Source organism: Mobula birostris, chromosome 12, assembly GCF_030028105.1.
Source record: "Mobula birostris isolate sMobBir1 chromosome 12, sMobBir1.hap1, whole genome shotgun sequence".
NCBI lineage: Eukaryota > Metazoa > Chordata > Chondrichthyes > Myliobatiformes > Myliobatidae > Mobula > Mobula birostris.
The window spans coordinates 35,382,830-35,397,895 of record NC_092381.1 but is presented as its reverse complement, the minus strand read 5'-3'; the positions used below and the strand labels follow the sequence as shown (position 1 = coordinate 35,397,895).

General features: G+C 40.1%; 1 protein-coding gene across 3 annotated transcripts; it reads right to left on the bottom strand.

The window, feature by feature from the left end:
• Nucleotides 1-2,226: 2,226 nt before the first annotated feature.
• On the bottom strand, nt 2,227-13,785 carry dph2 (diphthamide biosynthesis 2). Of its 3 annotated transcripts, none has more exons than XM_072273618.1 (7): nt 13,374-13,785; nt 11,579-11,741; nt 11,227-11,339; nt 10,842-11,062; nt 8,628-9,332; nt 6,581-6,763; nt 2,227-5,605 (listed from the first exon to the last, which is right to left on the bottom strand). In XM_072273618.1, exons 2-7 carry the CDS (start codon nt 11,729-11,731, stop codon nt 5,481-5,483), a joined length of 1,500 nt encoding a protein of 499 aa, XP_072129719.1. In that variant the 5' UTR covers nt 11,732-11,741; nt 13,374-13,785; the 3' UTR covers nt 2,227-5,480. The 3 variants fall into 3 exon arrangements, with proteins under 3 accessions (XP_072129719.1, XP_072129721.1, XP_072129720.1); XM_072273620.1 differs by lacking the exon at nt 13,374-13,785 and adding an exon at nt 13,252-13,329; XM_072273619.1 differs by lacking the exon at nt 13,374-13,785 and adding an exon at nt 13,220-13,257.
• Between the last annotated feature and the right edge of the window lie 1,281 nt (nt 13,786-15,066).

Sequence of the window (15,066 nt, the reverse complement as noted above, 5' to 3'; positions counted from 1 at the left end):
TCCTTGGATGCGCATTCTTGAGATTACATACCAGTGAAAAAATGCCTTTTTGCAGACCTTCTGTCTCTGTCTTTGAGATATGTGCTGAGGCCAAGGGTCACGAGAGATAAGGGGATATGGAGTGGTATCATAATTGAATGGAAAACATTCAATTATGGGTTAAGGATTATAAACACAGAGATTGTGCAGATGCCAGAAAATCTGATGTAGTCCTCTTGAGGGTTTCAGCCCAAAACATCATCTGTTTATTTCCTTCCATAGATGTTGCCTGAGTTCCTCCAGCGTTTTGTGTGACATAAGAGTTTTCGAAAGGTATAAATAGGGGCAACTTCTTTGTAAAAGTTGAAACCTTCTCATAGGCGAGAGTGAGAGGAACAGTGAGAGAGGGAAGAAGAGCAAGAGAGAGGGAAAGAGGGGGACAGTGAGAGAGAGGGGGAGAGAGACAAGAATGTTTCAGTAAGGACGGGAGGGTAAGGTAAGGGAACCTTGGCTAAAGAAGTAGTAAATTTAGTCAAGAAGAAAATCTAAACCTATGTAAGGTTTAGGAAACTTTTATTAAGCAGAACCCATTAAGATTATAACAATGCCAGAAAATAATTCAAGAAGGGAATTAGGAAAGCCAGGAAGGGCCATGAAAAATCCTTGGCAAGTAGGATTAAAGAGAATCTCAAGACATTCTTAACATACATCCAGAGCAAGGGGATAATTGGTGAATGGCAGAACTACTCGAGGTATAGGAGGGAACATGTGCTTCGAGGCAAAGGATGCGAGGGTGATCCTAAATGAATACTTTGCATCTGGATTTACCAAGGAAAATGACATGGATAATAGGTAATTATATGTGGAAGTGCTAATATGCCCGGGTGTTTCGTGATAAAGAAGGTAGTGGTGGGTCTCTTAAGGAACTTAAGTCCCCAGGGCATGATGATATTCCCAAGTTATTGAGTGAGGCAAGACACATGATTGTTGACCAATATCCTCTCACCCTCTCTAACCACGGGTGAGGTCCTGTAAGATGAACAAATAGCTAATATTGTTCCATTATTCCAGAAGAGAAATGGGATATTCCTGTAAACTATAGACCGCTGAGGCTCATACCAGTGGTAATGAAGCTACTGGAGCAGATTCATAAGGATTGGACTTAAACATTTGGAAAACCATAGGAACAGTCAGTATGGATTTGCACAAGGCAACTTATGATTGATGAAAATAGGACTGTGGATTTTGCTTACATGGATTTTAGTCAGATGTTTGATAAGGTCCCTCATGACAGACTCATTCAGAAGATTAAAATGAATGGGATCCATAATGAATTGGCAGTTTGGATAGAGAATTGGCTTGCCCATAGAAGACAGGAGATAGTTGCCAATGGGACAATTCTTGCTGGAGGTCTGTGACCAGTTATGTTCCACAGGGATTTGTATTAGGACCTCTGCTGATTGCCAGATATACATGTGTGACCATGATGCAGATGGATGGGTTAGCATGGTTGCAGACAATACAAAGATTGGTGGTATTATAGTGCAGAAAACTGGCAAAGCATGATGTATGATGTAGATCAATTGCAGATATGGACAGAGAAATGGCAGATGGAGTAAACCGCTGCTGCCTGCAAGTTTGTATGTTCTCCCCGTGACTGCGCAGGTCTCTTCCGGATGTTCTGGTCTCCTCCCAGTTAATTGATCATTGTAAATTGTCCCATGATTAGGTGAGGGTTAAATCAGAGATTGCTGGGCGGCATGGCTCAAAGATCTGGAAGGGCCTACTCCATACTCTATCTGAATAAAATAAACTGCAAGGTTTTGCAGTTTGAGAAATCAAACATAAAGACAAAGTACACAGTTAATGGCAAGACCCTTAACAGTGTTGATTTGCGGAAAGATCTTGGAGCTTAAGTCCATAGTTCCCTGAAAGTGGCCACGTAGGTTGATAGCGTGGTAAAAAAGTCTTCCGCATTATAGTAAGGATGTTGAGGCTTTGGAGAGGGTGAGAAGAGGTTCACCATGGTGCTATCTAGATTAGAGGTCACGTACTATAAGGAGGGGTTGAACAGCCTTGGGTTGGTTACTCTGGGGCAGTGAGGGCTGTGGGGAAATCTGACAGAAGTTTATGAGATATGAAAAATACTAACAGAATAGACAATCAGGGTTGAAATGGCTAATACCACAGGACATATATTTAAGGCATACGTTTAATGAAAGTGGTGAGTGGCTGGCATGCACTGCCTAGGGTGGTGGTGGAGGCAGATACAAAGTTCAAGGTATATTTATTATCAAACATATATATACATATATGTCACCATATACAACCCTGGAATTCATTTTCTTGTGGACACTCAATAAATCCAATAACCATAATGGAATCAAAGAAAGACCACACAAGCAGGTTGAACAAAATGTGTGCAAAAGGCAACAAACTGTTCAAATACAAAAAAAGAAGAAAACAATGAAATAATAATAATAAATAAATAACTGGTATCACTATTACAGTCAGGAACACAAGTTCAGGCACAGCTAAGCTAAAATAAAACAGAAAATGCTAGGTACAGTACATGCAGCAGGCTAGCCAGGGTCTGCAAACAGCAAATCAGAATTCACATTTTATTTCAAGTGAAAGGTTATTAACCTAAAACATTGGCTGTTTCTTCCCCCTAAAGATGCTGCCTGAACTGCTGAGTATTTCCCAGATTTTCTGCTGTATTTCAGCTGCCTAAAACAAGCACTTGGCTCTGAAACATGGAACTTCAGTCCAAATTGTGCTGTGTCAAGTGTAGAAAAGTCTTGGGCCTGTTTTGCTGCTTGTGTGTGTTTAGTTATTTTATAACTCGAGCTGAGGGGTGTAAGCTGTGCCTCTTCTGATGAATTGTACAAGTGCAGTCCCCATGACAACAGGTGCTGATGTGCCTCTCCTAGTTACACAGTTTTCCCATGACACCTACAAGCGCCTCTTGGCTCCAAATTGCTGTTGTTTTATTCATCACTCCCCACACCCCCACAGCCTTCTGGATGGATGATAACCTGGAGGGACAATGACTGTGGAGCAGACAACTCTCAGTTGGAGTGACAGGGAAAAGTAAGCCAGCTGTATACCCGAGATCTAACTTCGGGTCTTTTCAGTTGTGCCGCTGGGTCTAATGCAATTCACTGTCATTCTAACAATGTTGAACATAGTTGCAAAGAAGTAACATTGGTAGTTAGATTAGCAAATATTGTAGAGAAATTGTTAGAAACTATTTTTTAAAAAAAACAGTATAGCAGAGCATTTCAAGATAATGGTATTGTGACAGGAAAATCATGTTTGAACAAATTATTGAGTTTCACAGGTGTTCTACGAAACCATTTCCATCAACCGGGAGCCTGGATCCTGCACTCACCGTGGTCCTAGTTCCTGTGTTCATATGGACCTCACCAGAGCTTCCAACCCTGTGTTCTGCTGAAACTCATCTGTATTTTCTTTATGCTCCCTTTAAAGTCACTGGGTTCACTGGAAAATTTGTTCTTCCACATTAAAAAATAAAAGTATATTGGAGTTTCAATTAGAATCACATCTTAAAAAAGCTCCAAGTTATGATTTGCCTCCCCCTACATTTGAAAATTAATTTTCTTGAGAATTAACATTGGTACAGGATAGACTCACAAGTAGAATAAAGGGAGATGAACTTTCCTGCTACCTCCTACTTAAAAAGTGACAGAAATCAGATGCTGGGAGTAAATGTACATTGCAGCATAACTAACCAAAACCCTAGAAATAATCAAATTATTTTTATTGATCATTTCAGACTGTATTAAAATAAAGTGAAAGGCATCTGAGGTATTCAGTCTTCATTACATGTGCTTCAAATTGAAATATTATCACCATTTAATTACATCTATATCATGTCTCTGGTCAAACAAATAACCATTTGTCATTACAGTTAAACATAAGACAGCAGTTCAAAACCGTATTTCCTTTTGAACATCTGTATAATGTATTGACATTGAAATCAGTGCTGACATTAATGGGAAAAGTCTAGATGGGATTTACTTCTCCACTACCCTCCTCCATCACACAACTATCATCCTGCTATGGTAAGACAAAATGCTCCTTACCTCCTCCCAGAAGTACACACCTTTTCAATCAAATTAGCTCATAGGTTACTTCTCATATGCTCAGGAATCATACAAAATGGTCAGATTGAGCACTGACTGCAGTTTAAAATCCACTGGCCGTTAAGTGGTGACAATTTACTTTCATCTCTGTCATTGAAATAAGGGACCATTGGTTCTTGACTCTCTCCAGTATTCTTGCTGTAAACTTAGAATATAGAATGCGGAAGTTTCAATCTCATGCCAAGAGACTACCGCCTATCATTCCTTCTTTCCCTTCACTGTCTTTATTCGTTTTAACTGATTGATTTTAAAATTCCTCATAATTAACTTCACATCTCTACATCACCCCATTGCCTTACATTTCTCTTCAAGATTTCCACCTTATCCATTTTCCCTTCAACAGGTGATGTCACATGATCTTAGACCACCAGGTCACAACTCCCTCCCCATATTGTTGCACTCCCTTTAAAGTGTTAACTTTAATCTTGGTCAGCAAACTTAGGTGAAGTGAGTGACCACACAAATCCACTGCCCTTGACTTGTTCCATCTAGCTGTTACATAGATTTTTAGTTTCTCCAGGCCAACAGAACAGCTTCCAATTCCCTCTCCATCCTTAGTTTTCAAACTTTGAATCCTTGCAAAGAGTTCAATTTCGGCACTCAATTTAAAACTTATGTAGTGAGTGCACCAAACAAGTCCAAGCTGTCATTATTGCTAAATTCTAGACATTGATGGGAAAGTACCTAATCGATATCAAATCATGAGACCTAACATCGTCAGCCTCCACAGTAGTACCTTTGCTTCCACCCATTTAATTTTTCTTTGTTGTTATTTGATAAACATATCATATTACAAGCACAAGAGATTTTGCAGATACTGGAAATCCGGAGTAATGCTGGAGGAACTCAGCAAGTCAGGCAGTATTTATGGAGAGGAACAGAGTCAACGTTTCAGGCCAAGATCCTTCATCATAATCTTGAATCATTGAATAGCAAATATTTTTCCATGTTATCTATAATATATAAAATAAAACAATCTAGTCAAGCCCAACCAATTCACCACATTAAGTGAATTCTCAATTTGGCTTCATCATCACTGAATCTTTGGATTAGGTGACTCATAATATATCCGACAAGATAACTATACAACTCATAAAATAACTTCTCGAGCTCACAATTTGGCTCAAAATGTTATTGCTCACCAACGTTCAAGAATTATCACCCATCATTTTGTATGGGGAGACACCATTATCTCGAAAGTTAAAGACTTTCAAAGAGATGTTGTACAGACCAATTTGCTTTCAAATGGGGCCATCCTTGTTAGTCTCTCTATTCCTTGAATTAGATTTCAGGTCATTTTCATACGTGTCAACATCCAGGGCTGCAGTTACTTCATCTAGTGCCCTCTTCCTCATAGGCGATCGCAATCCCCTTCCGTCCTTCTACTGCTTTGGACACAGGTGTCTCTCCAAGGTTTTGCTCCAATCCCTTCCAACTCCGAGTTGCTAAGAATGAGGCTGTAAAATAATTTTTATATTAGTCTCGCAAAAAGCAGGAATACAGGAAAAGGAAAGAAAAACAAATCTAGTCTTAAGTAGTAGGCTAATGAAAGAACTCAAATTGTTTCTTCAGAGAGTCCATTGGTAATGAAAAAACATTTTCCACCTCTTCAACACTTCTCTCAATCTCTTCACTCTCTCCAAGTCACAGGACTTGTCCATATCCTGGACTGGATGAGCAGAAATTTCTTCCAATTAAACTTTAGAAATTATGGTGTTCAGTGCTCATCGCAAACTTTGATCCCTAGCTACCAAATCCTTTTCTCTTCCTAACAAATATTGAACTTAATTCAATTTTCACCACATTGATACCACCTTAACATGCCCTCAGTAATACTGACTCCTGTCATGTCAGTATCACTGACATACCCATTCATGTGTTGTTGAAACTATCCTCTATGCTTATTACCCCTAGACTTAACCATTCCTGGCAAATACCACTCTCTGAAATTCTGGTTATGCAAATTTCTCTGTTAAATTTAACAAGCGAGAAGATCTTTACAAGATTGCACAAAATGAAATTAAATACAATCTTTATCTTTTCTTTCTCATTTGTGGCATCACTAAAAGTCATTTATTATAACTGCATTTTGGTTGTCTGCCTAACTATTCTAACCTATCCTCCCATTCCCTCACCAAGTGCTGTATGTGACCTTAAAAAAAGTAGTAGTTTCCTCTAATTCACCCAAATGGCCTGTCTTCACGAATTCTTCATAAATAATTCATACTCATTTTCATGTGTTGCATATATGTTAAATACTTCAATTAAAAGAAAATCCACAAGCCCCATCACACCCAATCTTCCCTTAGAGCACTGAGAACAAGTGGCTTGCCTGCGTCTTTACCATGTAAAATATGGATAAATCCTTGCGGGAAGAAATGAGAAAAATAACAAAAGCATCACCCTTCCTGATTGGTATTAAATTTTATTACCTGCTGAGTGTGACTGAGTAACTGCAAGAGCCTCATTCCTAGGGATCAGAGATGTGCTGGATGTGTTGATTTGCCCCTCTGACCTTAGCAGATGGATTGCTTGAAGGTTTCCAGTTATTAGTGAGACATTGGTCTCCTGACCTTTGAAGTTCTCGTCTGGAAATTGAACATGACGGCAGCCACCTGTGAAGCAGGAAGTCAGTGACACTTAATGAAAACAGTCGTCAGTCCATTAAAAACCCAGCAAATACATAAAGTATTGTTTTTAATGTTGCTTCAGTTTGGAATATTGAGGAGAAATAAAGAAAAAGCAAGGAGAGTTAGTAACATAGCCAAGGAGCTGAGCGGTGCAGGAAACTGTTTTTACATCCCCAGTGTCTAATAGTTTGAGACAACTCAATTTAACTGTGACTAGCTGTGATCATGAACTTGATAATCAAAAACAGACACCCAGTCGTGCAGCTGGCAGAGCGGCTGCCTCTCAGCTGCAGCAACCCACATTCAAATGTGACGCTCGCTGAGGTCTTCCAGTGGTTTATTTTGTGTTGCTGTCTGTACAGGATTTGTATGTTCTCTGAGACTGCATCCCCCAGATACTCTGGTTTCCACCCACATCTCAGAGGCATACAAGTTGGTAGGTTAATTAACTACTCTACGTTGCCCCCGCTGCATAGGCGAGTGGAAGAATTGTTTTGAAATTTAGAGGGAATGAACTGGGATCTGTGTAAAATGGGTATTGATGGGTATGGAACCAGTGAGCCAAAAGTCCTGGTTCCATTTTGTAGTTATTTACAATTAGGCAAATCATGAGGGATAACTTATTGTACACAATTCACTGATAATGTTACATGCTTAAGATATGTTACAAAATAGACTATAGTTTATTCTGCAAATGACTCAAATTATAAGCAACTAGAATATTTATCACTGGTGAGACCAATATTTATTGCCAAAGGCTAAATACCCTGGTGGTTGGTGACGTGAGACCTTCTTGAACCATTGCAGATCTTCTGGTGAAGAACTTCGCTGTGGTACTGGGTGGGGAGTTCTAGGATTCAGACCTAGTGATAGTGAAGGAATGTGCAATATATTTCCAGTCAGAATGTAAAATAGTGTCTACTCCCTCCTTAGTCTACAGAAATCTATTTGACGGAAATCTGACAAATTTCACGAGTCTACTACTGTATCATTGATTAGCTTATTTGTCACTTGTATATGGAAACATCAAAACATAGAATGACGTGTGTCATTTGCATCAAATCAAGGATTGTGCTGGGGAGCCCGCAGGCGTCACCATAACATGTCCACAATTCACGAACCCTAACCGTACATCTTTGGAATGTGGGAGGGAATCAGAGCACCTGGAGGAAACCCACAGGGTCATGGGGAGAACATACAAACCCCTTACTGGCAGTGGTGGAAATTGAAACCAATCGGCTATCGCTGGCACTGTAAGTTACGGTATGCGCTTCGCTGGCACTGTGCCGCCCTGTTAACTGACTAGTTTTCAGGTCATCAGAAATGCACACATCAGTAATTTTCTCACCTATACCATATGAAAAGTGAAAACCAAAACCAATAATCTAAACTTACTGCAGGGCCATGCAAGGGTGCTACTGTGGAAAAGGTACACTTTTATTTTAACATAAATGGCTGAATGTTGTGAATCCATTCACTCACGTGCACCTCTCAAACCCGCAACACCTGCTACAAAACTGGCAGGGGCAGCAGACACATAAGGACACAGTTGTCAGGTCCCCTGTTTAGAAGCACACTAGTCTGACTTGGAAATCTATTTCTCCACTGTCACTAGTTCTGTCTCCTGGAACTCCCTACTCAACCCCACAATGGAGTACCTTCACCAGCAGAACTGCAATGGTTCATGAACGTGGCGTATACCATCATCTTCCAAAAGGGGATTAAGTCTTGAGCCATAAATATTGGCTAACCAGTGATACCAACATCCCAATTTTATAACGTTATGAGAAAATACACACACTTTTCTACAATCACAGGTACAAGCATGAGAATGTGACAGTAGACAAACCTGGAAGCAGGTCCCTGAAGTCAGTAATGTATTCTCCAGTCCATTGTCTTGCTTGATTGCAAGCAACCTCCATCTCATATGGGGTTATGACTGGTCTATAAAACTCACTGGAATCCAACAGAGAGTTTTCTGGACAAGCCACCAACACATATACGTCCACCTCCAAGAAATTAGCCAACTTTGCAACATTCAATTTACCCATTACAAAGGTGTAACTTTTTTTGCCCGATTGTTTGACAATCCTTTTAAGATGATCAATAGTGGAAAGATAGTCAGCAACACCAAGAGTCCCAACTAAAATTCCCACAACTTGAGCATCCTTGGCTCTTTCGATCATGTAGTATCGCTTCATTAAAGCCTTGTTAATATTCACACTTTCCTGTCTCCCAACTCCTTTCACAGGATCAAACGAGCAAAACGAACACTGATTCCACGTCATCATAAAATTTGTCAATGTTGGGTTCTCCTGTCCAACGTAGAACATATTGTAGTCATTCACACTCCCGCCATTGTGAATAGTGAACTGGCGGCCAAACTTATTAATAACTTGAAGGCGTGACTGGCTGCTAGATCCCTGAACGTCAACAACACTTTCATTGTGAAGGCCATCGGTCTTACAGGGATCGGTTGTTCCATTTCTGTAAGCACAAACTGCTGAAACAACAAGGTTTTCATATTCTGGTTGGAGCAGCTGTTGTAGTTCTTCTAATAAAAGATCAAACAAATGCCTTAGTCAAGACTGCATAATGAATAGTTACAGAAAAAGCAGAAGTTGTTATACATCGACAGTTATTGAATGTGTGACCTGAAGAGAATGTTGCTTTGAATCACACCCTCATTCAACTACACCACACCCAGTTTTTATTGCATTTATATTTAGGTAAAAATTACCCTACCAGACTGTACCAAACAATCTTTGAAGTGAACAGTATATAAAAAAAATGAAAGATATATAGTGGATTCCAATTATTGGGATACATCGGGATCAGTACATTTAAACCCAATTAAGCAGAATTGGTACCAATTAGCAGAAGTTTCATGAAAGTGGTTAAAAAAGTATTAAAAAAGAGACAAACTAAGTAAAAACCATATATTAAAGTGAAATACAGAACAAATTAGAACACTACCACTACTACTACAGTACTATAAAACGGTGCGTTAGTTCCTAATAGTTGTCAACTGAGGATTTCATTCAGTATACACAATGAACAAAGTCAGTGCAGACACCTAGGTGCAGATGTTGGACTGCCTTCATACAGTGCTACTGATGAATGCATCCTCCAAATCTTTGTTTTCATTGAAACACTCAAGATGATTGTCGATACCTTCAAATTCTTCATAGCTCCTAACTTGTTGCTGTAGTGAAATCATTTAATTTTCAGTCTCAGCCAATTCTGGCTTCTCCAAGCCTGAATCCTTGAAACTGCAGACAGCAAAACAGTTCAGTATTGTCTTACTGTTTATTTCTCACCAACAGTGACAAAAATCACTGTTTAAAAACTATTCACTCTATGCACAGTGTAGCATCTAACAATCACACAAGTGCACACTTCTGACACTAGTTAGAATCTGTTTGGCAACAATTTTCTATCCCAATCAAGTAGCATAGTGTCCCAAATAAACCAATGGAGTATTGGCAATTTTCATGATTAGTTTTTGTTTTTTATAAAAAGAGTTGTTCCAAATAAGTGGCTGTCATAATTAAATTATCCAGAATTCACTGTGTTGATTATGAGTTGGTTGAAATTGAGTGTCAAATACTTTAGATCTCATAATATCTGAGAAATAAGGGTAAAAGAATGAAAAAATCATTCTTTTAAAACAATGGCTAACTTAACTTCAGTTTCTACATCGTTTATTTGTAAAAAAAATGTGTTTAAAAATCACACAGGTGTATTCTCATTTACTAATTCCCTTCAAGTCAGCTTAGGATAAGGGAGTATATTCATTTAGAATAGTAAGAAAAACTTAAGAGGAATTAACCAAATTCCAAAGGCTTCCATGGTTTTTCTGTATTTCACGGCTATTTGGATAAGACGAATCTCAGAGATGTATTCTGCATACATTCTTTCATAATAAAATGAAGCTTTGGATCTTTTTTTAAAATCTTTGAAGAGTCAGTAAACTCCTTGACAAAAGAAAGTATCTACTTATAGTATCTAGTTTAGGAGAAAGAATTCAAGAGGAGAAGGGTAAATATAAACAAACTCTTACCAAGTACATATGAGTAGATGACATCACACAGAATTATAACATATGTAAACTTGTCTGGGTAGAGTGCACGAAAAGCAGCAGCACATTGATATAAATCGATAGATTTTTGTCCAAACACGTACATTACTGGGAGCCTTCTAGTCGGGCTGAGGCATGCTCTTCCATAATGTATTATACTGTCAGCCTGAACGTGCTCAGCGGCAACTTCATCCACACAGCAGCTACATAAATATGCAAATTTCAAATAATTCTGTCAATACAAAGAAAACTATACTTGCTGAACAATTGGAATAATGAGGAAAAGACAATAAATACTGCCCTTATCAGCATTCCCCTCATTCAAAGAATTGATGAAAGTTGTATCAAATATCAAATTAATTCAAACCTGCCATATGATGTGTCGCCCAATATGAAGATCTTGGCACTGGTCTTTTTCTCCAATTTTGATACAACCGCAGAAGCATCAATGAGAAGTTCATCGGGAAATTGAAGAGCCACCTAGTGTGAATGATTAAATATTTCAGATGATACTCCCAGACATAACAAATGCATACTTATAACAAATATAATGTGGCTATAAGGCCTCTGAAGTGGGCTGGCTACATTTCAATTATTCTTCCTTCCTTTACACTGGACAAGAGGCCTAATTAAATTTTCTGCCACAACAAATGTGACAGAGTTAAAGATTATTTCAACAATTTTTGGAGAATCTAATAAATTATTCGTGAGCTACAAACCCTTTTAAAGGCATGATTTGTGATGAAGTCACAGGTTCTCTCAATCTCATACACGTGATCGATCTTACTGGCGTCCGTTCTGCTGCCTGTTTCGAGAACATCTGTGATCCGCTCAATCGCCTTCGAACCATCATCACTGAATGTTGTCGTCATGTTGATCCAACTAGAAACACAAAAATATGACAACAGTATTCAAAGTTTTCGCTTCTAATTACTTTTCAAAACATGTATCTATAGCCCACTAGTCGAAACCCCACCCTATATTAAAGCATTACCAGGGATACATCTCAACCCTAACCATGGAATTTTTACTCTCCTCCCATCTGGTAGGCGCTACAGGAGCCTCCGCTCCCACACCAGCAGGCACAGGAAGAGCTTCTTCCCTGAGGCTGTGACACTGCTGAACCTCTCATCACAGCGCTAAGCAGTATTGCATCCGTACTGTACCGTCTCAGTACTCCTATATTTGTGTACTGTAGCACTTTTTTTATTCGCAGTTATCTTGTAAATAACACTATTCTTTGCATTTCTGGTCAGATGCTAAATGCATTTCACTAGCTTTGTATCTGTACTCGGCACAATGACAATAAAGTTGAATCTAATCTAATCAATATTCTCCAAAACACTAAAGAACAGATTTAATTTTCCCAGACTGATTGCTTAACCAAATTACTCTGCAAGCACCATGGCAGGTATATAAATGGAGCCATAAACTAAAAGGTGGGTCATCATTAATAAAATTTCATTTTTATTCATCACAGACTGCCCCTTAAAAACTGAAGCCAAATTCATACCCAGTTGTTAAGGCACCGTGGCATATAGTCCAAACGTATATGAGATGTGTGCCACAACATCATTAATAGAAATTAAAATGTAGAAGTTAGAAGCACTCAGTAGGTCTGACAACAACTGTCAAGGAGTACGGCTAACACTTCATATCAATGCAATAATTTGCTGGAGAAGCTCCACCAGTCGAGCACTCATGGGGGATGTGTGTGGGGTGAGGTAGGGGAAATCAACACCCCCACCCCCCATAGAGGTAGCTCAACCCACCGAGTTCCTCCAGCAGATTGTCTGTTCCGGATCCTAGCATGTGAAGGCTCTTGAGTCTTCACTTCGTGTCTATGGTCTTTTGTCAGAGCTTGTCAGCACCTCAAGGGTTGGTCTCTGACCTGAAATGTAAACTGATTCTGCCTCTTCACCAAACACACCATTATCTAATCCAGCATTTTCTATACAATCTTAGAATTGCTGCGCCAAGATAACCAACAACTACCCAACCCCAAGCTCCGCCATCTGAGCCTGCAAGACGTCACAGAGTGTCATTCACAGGGTGAGCTACAAGCTTTTTGGGGACCACTCCACCAACTATTCATAATTGAGACCATATCCCACAGATATTCATTCTAAACCGAGCAGTTTCCACACTATCTCAAATTTTATTTCATGTGTTCCCCCACCTCGGGGTTATACGCCATTTCAATGTTTCAACGGTAACTTCTTCCCTCCCCCAAGCGTGCAGAGGGAGTCTAGACTGTGGATCTTCCTCAAGTGCCTCTGCATTGGCTGTGCCAAGCTTCAATGCGACCCTCGGCAGGGTCACTGAGGCAGCAACATTCCCCTGGGGGGCCCCTATCTCACCGTGCTGGAAGAGCAAAACATTTCCAACAGACCAAGGACCATCGTTCGCCGAGTTGATGATCTTATAACAGACTCCACGATGAGCAGCTCCAGCACCACTTCACTCCACAAAAGGCAGCCCCTCAACCCCCCTCTCCTCCACCACCTCACTTACCCTTCTCCACGATGCCATCCGCCTCACGAAAATCTCCACCAATCTGTATTCGCTACACGGAAAGAAAACCAATCAAATTCGGGCATCGCACTTGCGACTTCAGGAATGGACAGCAATCGCCTATCACAGCTCAGCTGGAAGGCGAGCCAATTACAATTGAACTTTTCAGCGACGGCGGCTCAAAGGGAACGACACACTAGAAGCGCCAAATTGATGAGCGGCTGAGCGTTGATTGCAGTTTTGACTTCAAGTGTATTTTCCCCTCCTAGTCGGTTTTAAATCTTGTTCGAAAGATGCTATCCTTTCTGTCTGAACTGTTAATCAGGATTAACATGAGGTCTGCATTAGAATACGATTTTAGAATATTGTCTGGACTGGAATATCATGGTCGTGAATCCAGAGAGGGCGCAGACACAGGGACTGCAGATACCGGAATCTGAGCAACACGCAACTAGCTGGAAGATTGTTGCGAAGACTAAGCATGCTGTGCGATCACGTCACACAGAACGGCGTCATTGAGTCATTGACAAACGAGTTCTCGACGCTAGAAAGGCTTTGGGCAGAATTGAGTCTTGGGAAATCATTGCAGTAGGCTCCGAAATTAGTTACCCAATTCAGATGATACTACCAACCAGTAAGTGTACAATAGTAATAGACACGCATACTTTGAAAAGAAAACAATATATTATTTTCTGCTGTCGCAAAGTACAAATCATTGTTATAAAATATTAAGGGGCTCTCCTTACAGTTTATATTAACAAGCCGCCCACTCAGAGCCGGATTTATTATGATTGGCATATGACATGATTTGTTGCAGTACAAAGGCATTGAAATTTATAAATCACAACCCCCTAGCTTTTTTTTTGTGGTCCAATGCATTGGAGGGGGTTCATTTTCTTGCAGGCATTCAAAGTAAATCAAGGAAATACAAAAATCGATGAAAGATGCACTCAAAGACAGCAATGTGCAAAAGGAGATAAATTGTAAATACAAATAATAAATAAATAAATGATACTGAGTTGTAGAGTCCCTGAAAGTGAATCCATAGGTTGTGGAATCAGCCCTCCATTTCCAAAACTGACCTGTGAATGGGGGCCGGTGCATATTTACTCGAGAGTAGGCTAAGCATGATGCATCCTTGAGAGATGCGTGTGTGATAGGCAGCTAGAAGGAGATGTTATTACCTATCCAGACTGTGGTCTCCAGAAGGGGAAGTTGAGGATCCAGTTGCAGAGAGAAGTATGGAACTCCATGTTTTAAAACTCGGTTAATATTACTGAGGGAATTGATTGTGTTGAAAGCCAAGATGTAATCGATAAATGGAAGCCTGCGGTAAGTTTCGCGGTAGGTGCTCTGAGGCAGCGAAGAGAGCAATGACATTATGTCCAGTTACTTGTTGTGGCAGTAGGTGAATTGTAGTAGGTCCAGGCAAATGCTCAGGCAGAAATTAACTCCAGCCATAACCAGCCTCTCGAAGTAATGTCATGGTCCAGTCGATGAAATCCGCATTCCTGTTCATGGTCTGGTCCATCGATCCTTACTCCGGGTTTTCCGGTTTTCCCTTATTCTGTTGGGTGCCTCAACTGAGGCACCCGATTCTCATTCTGGGCTGGCTACATAAATAGCTCCTGGATTCAGCTTCATTTGCTGGACTGTTCCCTTACCCTTCCCTTCCTTCTGAAACCTTGGCTGC